This window comes from Littorina saxatilis, linkage group LG2 (genome assembly GCF_037325665.1).
Source record: "Littorina saxatilis isolate snail1 linkage group LG2, US_GU_Lsax_2.0, whole genome shotgun sequence".
In the NCBI taxonomy this organism is placed as follows: domain Eukaryota; kingdom Metazoa; phylum Mollusca; class Gastropoda; order Littorinimorpha; family Littorinidae; genus Littorina; species Littorina saxatilis.
Window position 1 is genome coordinate 60,905,932 of NC_090246.1, and position 6,674 is coordinate 60,912,605.

The 6,674-nt window shown below is 38.0% G+C and overlaps 1 protein-coding gene across 2 annotated transcripts; it reads left to right on the forward strand.

Moving 5' to 3' along the window:
* The first annotated feature begins 539 nt into the window (after window positions 1–539).
* On the forward strand, window positions 540–5,610 carry LOC138959425 (large ribosomal subunit protein mL62-like). Of its 2 annotated transcripts, none has more exons than XM_070330908.1 (6): window positions 540–715; window positions 1,936–2,005; window positions 3,362–3,421; window positions 3,995–4,077; window positions 4,881–5,050; window positions 5,355–5,610. In XM_070330908.1, exons 1-6 carry the CDS (start codon window positions 596–598, stop codon window positions 5,446–5,448), a joined length of 597 nt encoding a protein of 198 aa, XP_070187009.1. In that variant the 5' UTR covers window positions 540–595; the 3' UTR covers window positions 5,449–5,610. The 2 variants fall into 2 exon arrangements, with proteins under 2 accessions (XP_070187009.1, XP_070187008.1); XM_070330907.1 differs by having other exon boundaries at window positions 542–727.
* Window positions 5,611–6,674: the final 1,064 nt, after the last annotated feature.

Here is a 6,674-nt window from a genome sequence, read left to right on the forward strand (position 1 = left end):
GACTTTTCATGAAAATGAAAATGACCGAAAGATTTGGAGCAGGTTTAACAATGTTTTAAATCATGCACACGTCTACACACGCACTGAAAAAGAGAGAAGTCAATATCAAAACCACTGGAAAGGTATTAAAGTTTAAACGCACTAAAATACATTCAGGTGTGCAGTTGGTAAAATAGATTTTAGAGGGTTGATGATCTGGCAAAAAACCAAAAGCAAGCATGTATATTTAAACAGCATGACTTGTCTTCCTTCAAAGTTTCAAGTACTGGTAACACTAAAAAAATAATAAATAAATCTGTAAAAGAAAAACCTTCATAGACTAAAATTATTCATGTAATATTTCCTACCACATTTATATTATATTGTGAATTTACTTGAAAGCACAGAATAAGCAAACTTTTGTACTTCTGCGATTAACTCAAGGGAACAAATCAACAGCAAATGTATTTTTACGTAGGGAAAAAAACTGGAGTGTCAAACTCAATACCCCTGAGCTGTCGAGAAACCTTTGCATGTGGGGAAACCACTCTTACGTACCTTTTTCCAGGGGATGTAACTGAGTCTATGCTGTTTTCTCCGACTTGCAACCTCGAAAATGCAGCGAATGACAAGTGTGTGTAGACGACTTTCGTCGCAAGTATGGAGCAGTCTGACAATGCAGACTATAGCGCCAAACCTGTCTGCATTTGCAGCGTCCTCCAGTACAACGTGCAAAGTGAGACAGAAGGTAATCTCTCTCTCTCTCTCTCTCTCTCTCTCTCTCTCTCTCTCTCTCTCTCTCTCTCTCTCTCTCTCTCTCTCTGTCACCCTCTCTCTCTCTCTCTCTCTGACTCTCTCTCTCTCTCTGTTTGAAATCTAGATGCCTACTCAGACGTATACTTACTGTGCAGAGTAACTACCGACCTGACAATTTCCTTTAATGATAACTGAATGCTAGCATAGTATAGGCCTAACTATAATACAATCAAATTACATTTACAACAGCATCTACTTTTCATCATAATATAATATCAACGTACAGAATACCATTTGAATATATATATATATGTGTAATACTAATACTCATACTGTAATAGGAAAATTAAATATATATTTAATGGGAACATTATACAATACAAATAAAGACGTACAACTAGTAAACACAAAAAGTGCATTGAAAAGATAGTAGCCAATACTGGATGAATAGATATAGGGGCCTAGGCTACACAAATGTATTCTTCAAAACACACACACACACACACACACATACATTCTTTGTTTGGCTTTTCTTTTCCTTGATTTTGTTATATATATATATATCTAGATGATTACCCGCTTCGCCGGGTACCGGCTTCGCCGGGAAGAAGTAGAGCCGAATACCGCCGGCGCACGAAGGAAAGGAGATAAACGCGCAAAACACTGGAGACCTTCTAAAAATAGTAGCGTGCAGTGACCTTCTAAAAATAGTAACGTAGTAACGGGAATATGGATTGACGCCACACGGAGGAAGGGAGATAATCGCGGCTGAAAACACTGGAGAAGATAAGGAAGAGTTACTGGTAGTGGATCCCGAAAAAGAAAAAAAAAATCGGTTCAGCGCGCACAGCGCTGCGCGCTGAGAGCACGTGTTGAAATATCTCATCGATGAGGTTGTGTCCGGGGTGTAGCTGAATACGGTGTCCAAATTTGAAAAAGATCCACCGAGAACTTTGGCCGTGCATCGCGAACAGACAGACAGACAGACACTAGTCGTATATCATGCACAGCCATCTTCTAAGGTTTTACTGCATTCAAAGTGAGAACCTTGTAGTTTGTTTGAATGGATGTAGGTCTCTACCTTCAATTATGAACATGTATTCATGTTCATATTGTACACACTATGCCTAATATGATGACAAAAAATAAAAGTATAGTAATGCCTTTTTTGTGTCAACTGATTTTGTTTTGTTTTGACAGAGCACAGATGCTGCTGAGCCGAAAGAGGAAGCACAAACCACACAACAGTTTTCAGGACACATCCCTGTGGGTGAGTAATGAATTGTTCAAGCTGATAGGTAGTCAGGCTACTGAGTTACACCTCTTTGATGGCGTAGGTCGGCTCAGTCATTCTACTGGTTACGCCACTTTTGTTTGGAAGCTACTGTCTCCATCATTTTGTCGTAGTACTGGTAACCTAATTCTCTGAATTTTAAGGGACGCCTTCTGATCTCAAAATTAATTTGTTGGATGTAAGATCAGTGGTAAAGCCTCATTCATGTTGTAATCTGCTCACCACTCTGTGTTAAAAAAGAGTTGTTGTCCTAGTCCCACATATCTGAGTTAAATGTTGTTAGCTTACAAATCCTTTTTTTGTCAGTCAGTTTTTGTTTTTTGTTTGTTTGTTTTTCAAATTTATGTTGAGTTTTTATCTTTAGAACAGGAATCCAGACGCGGATGGTGTTGTATGTGTGTTTTTGTATGTGTTCAGCGATTCTGAGAAAACTTAACATAAAAATTCTTCCAGTGTTTTGTTTTTTAATTTTCGATAAATGTCTTAGATGACGTATCCGGCTTTTAGTGAAAGTTGAGGTGGCACTGTCAGGGTTCGTGCAGGTGCTTGAAATCCTTGAAAGTGCTTGAATATGGAGGGCTGTAAAGTGTTTCAGGGCCTTGAAAGTGCTTAATAAATTGGCAAGATCCTTGAAAGTCCTTAAAAACTCTAATGCTGCAAACTGATTACACAACAACCACCCACAATAAACAATTGCAATGATTTATTGTTTGATAACCTCAAAGAAAAAGTTTAACAATAACCTACAGTCCCTTTTGAGTCTGTCTGCTTCAAAACCATCGTCTGCTACAAATCTGTCGCCTTTGACAAAAATTAAATCATTAGTTTTTGAACATCCAGTGATATAAATCGGCGTACGGGAAGGGGGTATAATAACAAGCGAGTGTTTCATTGCGAGCTTTGAAGGTAAGAGCTGGTGCTTGATTTTCTCTTTAGAAGGTCTTGAAAGTCCATGAATTTTAGAACAAAAAAACTGTACGAACCCTGCACTTGTGACAGAAGCTTGGAAGCTTAAAAATCATTTGAATAGTTTGCTCATTAAAGTTGTTATCAAAATTGAATTTTCACTAACAGATTTAACAAATGATTGCATTGTATTCCTTATCTTCTCCTGAATCAAACAAATGTATAAAATCGTTGTATGCAAATTAGGTACATGTTCTATGTTTGCATGCTGGCTAACCAAGAGGGTGTAAAATTTGGACAAGAAATACGATCTACTGGAGTTTTTAGCTGAGACTTGCATCATGCATTTGTGTAAGGATTTATTTTTTCCTTTTGTATGAGACTATGACGTGTATTAAAAATATTTTTCTCTTTTTCTTCTCCCAGAGGAACTGGAGTTTTCCTATTCTCGCAGCAGTGGACCAGGGGGCCAGAATGTGAACAAAGGTGAAAACATGCACATCTTGTTTGTAATTACTGCATTAACAAAATAAGTTTCTGTTTGTAATTTAAACAACAGACAATTATAAAACTGATGTCCACTATATTGCTTCAGCTACTATGTATTAACATTTTGTTGACATATATATTATTAGCGCTTTGAACTTCGGATAAGGCGCTATATAAATAAAGAGAATAATAATATTATTAGAACGAGGTGCAAAACCCTACAGATGGTGTCTGTTATCTAATTTTAAGCCAAAACGACACATTGTGTACATTATTTTTGTGCTTTAACTAGTGCTTTGACTTTGTATTATTATATATTTGTAGAATTATATTTCATTTGCTTTAGTTAGTATCATGGTAAACAATTAGAATACATGTATCCCCACTGCTATAAGCCTCTGAATATTGCAGATCTATGTGTGTGTTTAAGGTTTTGTGATAGTTGTCCAGAAGATTGTGTCAAAAGGATTTAGTAGAAAAACGTTTGAGAATGTTGTTGTTGTTGTTGTTCTTATTCTTGAATTTGATACATTTCTACTGTTGCTTTTTAAAAGATTTTTTTCTTTGCAGTTAGCACAAAAGTGGAGGTTCGTTTTCATGTTCCAAGTGCATCATGGATACCACAGGATATCAAGAGCAAGCTAATAGAATTGGTAAGCTGAGTGGTAGGAGATCAAAATGAGTGAAAGTTTATCTCAGACAGTAGACAATGTTGGGAAATAACTTGGGATTTGCAAGCGTTGTGGAAGAGTTGCAACCTGCTTTTTTTTGTACAAACAGAAAACATGTGGTCAACCCAGCAGCTAAAACCAGGATCGCAGCGATTAACTTCCTCCTATGTGTATGTTTTGCAGTGTCCTCTCAATATGATGTCTTTTTCTTTCGAAAATCTGCACATCGGAGCCACAATTTTGTCAGTGGCCTCGACCTCAAGCGAAACTCACGTGACCTTAGGCAAAACACATTGTTGGCTATCACTCGGGGCAAGCGATCATTGCCGCAACAGATTGTAAACTCTGATGTGTGTATTTTCTAAAGAAATGGGGTCGCATCGAGCGGACACTGCTTAACTTACACATCCGAGTCAGTAATCTGGTTTTAACTGGTTGACACGTGTTTCCTGTTTGTACAAAAAAGGGAGGGACAACTCTTTGCATTACTTGAAAATCCTGAGTTATTTCAGGAAAATGTCTATTGATTACTCATGCTATGAAAGTAATGTGAATAGGTTTAGTGTACAAGCTGAGTTTCCTCCTAATTTCTTAACTCTTCACTAAGCATTATGTTCTTGATGACATGCTGAGACTTCTAAATGTGAGTCTGCTACCTTTAAGGAGTTATACTTTTGCCTTATGTTCTTAAAACCTTGCTGAAACTATTTATGATCAAACTACTGTATTAGTCGAGTACTTTTCTGCTTTTGCCTTTGTGATGAAATTTGTTATTGCTGCTTCAGGAACACAATCGAGTCACAAAGGAGGGATACCTGGTTCTGACCTCGGACAAGACTCGCAAGCAGATGCTGAACCAAGCGGACGTTATGGACAAGCTGCGCAGCATAGTGTTCAAGGCAGCCGCAAAGCCCAGGGGACTCACTGACCAAGAGATTCAGCTTAGAGACAAGAGGTGAGAGTATACTACAGCTGCCTTTTTGCTATGATTTTCGGGTTATAAGGCACACTGGTATTTATGTCAAATCCGCTGATATTTGTACACAAAAATATTTGCATGCTGTAAACTGAAATAGTATTTTCAGATTTTACAGTTACATCAGACACATGAGTTTTAATCTTATGCACTTTCTCTTTGCAAGACTGTGGGAGCCTAATTGTCTTTGAGAAATACCTACAAGAATCCCCTGCTTGAGACGGGTGCTTTACCGTTTTATGGTTGAGAGATATAGCATTTTATTCATCTTTGTGTTTTTCAGGCTAGCAAAATCAAAAGAAGAGACACTGAGGGAAAAGCGACAGAGGTCCATGAAGAAACAAAGTCGAGGCAGTCCTTCTGTGGGAAGTGTATGAGTTGCCTGAATCCTGGAAGGTTGAATGGCTGTGAAAATGTGAATGAAGCAAAAATGCATGTGGAAATGTAAAGTACATGCATGACATACTTACTAAATCTGTGTAGAAAAGAAGAAACTGTATGTACATGCTAGAGTGAATAAAAGTTTGTTGTGATTGAAACGGTGTGCGTTGGTTTGAGAGTTTGACTTTGTAACACTGTCTCCAATCATGCAAACAAATGCAGCAGCAAGCTTTTACAATGGTCAATTTTATTTTCATTGAAACAATCAGCATTTTCTCATAATACGCTTGAAATCAAATGTTTCCAAAAAAATCTAATCATGTCATGTTCAAGTCAATCTACCTGTCAATAAGTTGTTAAAAAAAAAAATACAGATTCATACTCTGTATATTACTTGTTTATATCATCAGGAACTTGTTTTGACAGCTGGTTGTACATGTACACACATGTAAATTTAGCATTTTCCATGTTCAGCCTGCTATACTAGGCTATGTGAACAGATTCAAGTTGGTGTAGAGGGTAGGTGAAGAGGGTAGGTGAAGAGGGTAGGTGTAGAGGGTAGGTGTAGAGGGTAGGTGAAGAGGGTAGGTGTAGAGGGTAGGTGTAGAGGGTAGGTGTAGAGGGTAGGTGAAGAGGGTAGGTGTAGAGGGTAGGTGTAGAGGGTAGGTGAAGAGGGTAGGTGAAGAGGGTAGGTGAAGAGGGTAGGTGTAGAGGGTAGGTGTAGAGGGGGAGAAAACAGGCAATAGAGCTCATGAAAAGAAGTTTTGGAAAAATGAAATGCAAAAGAATTGAAAGCATTGTTCGAAATAAAACAAAAATGCAACAGAGTTTACTGGAAGACCTGTTTAGAAAAAAAGTAATGCAATACCGTCAAATGAAAGATGTTAGAAACGAAAGTATCAAAATACAAACATGTACACAATGTGAAAATCATTTGATCTTTTTACTGAATACACAATACATGTAATGGTGAAGTGAACAATAACATTCAACTGTTCTCTGCATCTGCAGCCAGTATGTCATTCGGAAGCTAAAGTAAAGTTCTCTTTCACACAAACACTTTTTGCTGACATGATTGTCAAAACAAAAAGCAAATACAAGTATTCACACTTTACCCACAGTTTACCTAGAAAAGCTGACAGACACACACATCATATACAAGGCCCCTCTGATGACAGGACATCGCCCACCGCCCCCCCCTCCCTCCCCCCCCCCCTCTCCC

Coding starts and splice junctions, on each gene's coding strand:
- LOC138959425 (XM_070330907.1), top strand. CDS start 596: ATGCAGCGAATGACAAGTGTGTGTAGACGACTTTCGTCGCAAGTATGG. Junction 728..1,935: donor CGTGCAAAGTGAGACAGAAG/GTAATCTCTCTC, acceptor TTGTTTTGACAG/AGCACAGATGCTGCTGAGCC. Junction 3,422..3,994: donor GGGCCAGAATGTGAACAAAG/GTGAAAACATGC, acceptor TTTTCTTTGCAG/TTAGCACAAAAGTGGAGGTT.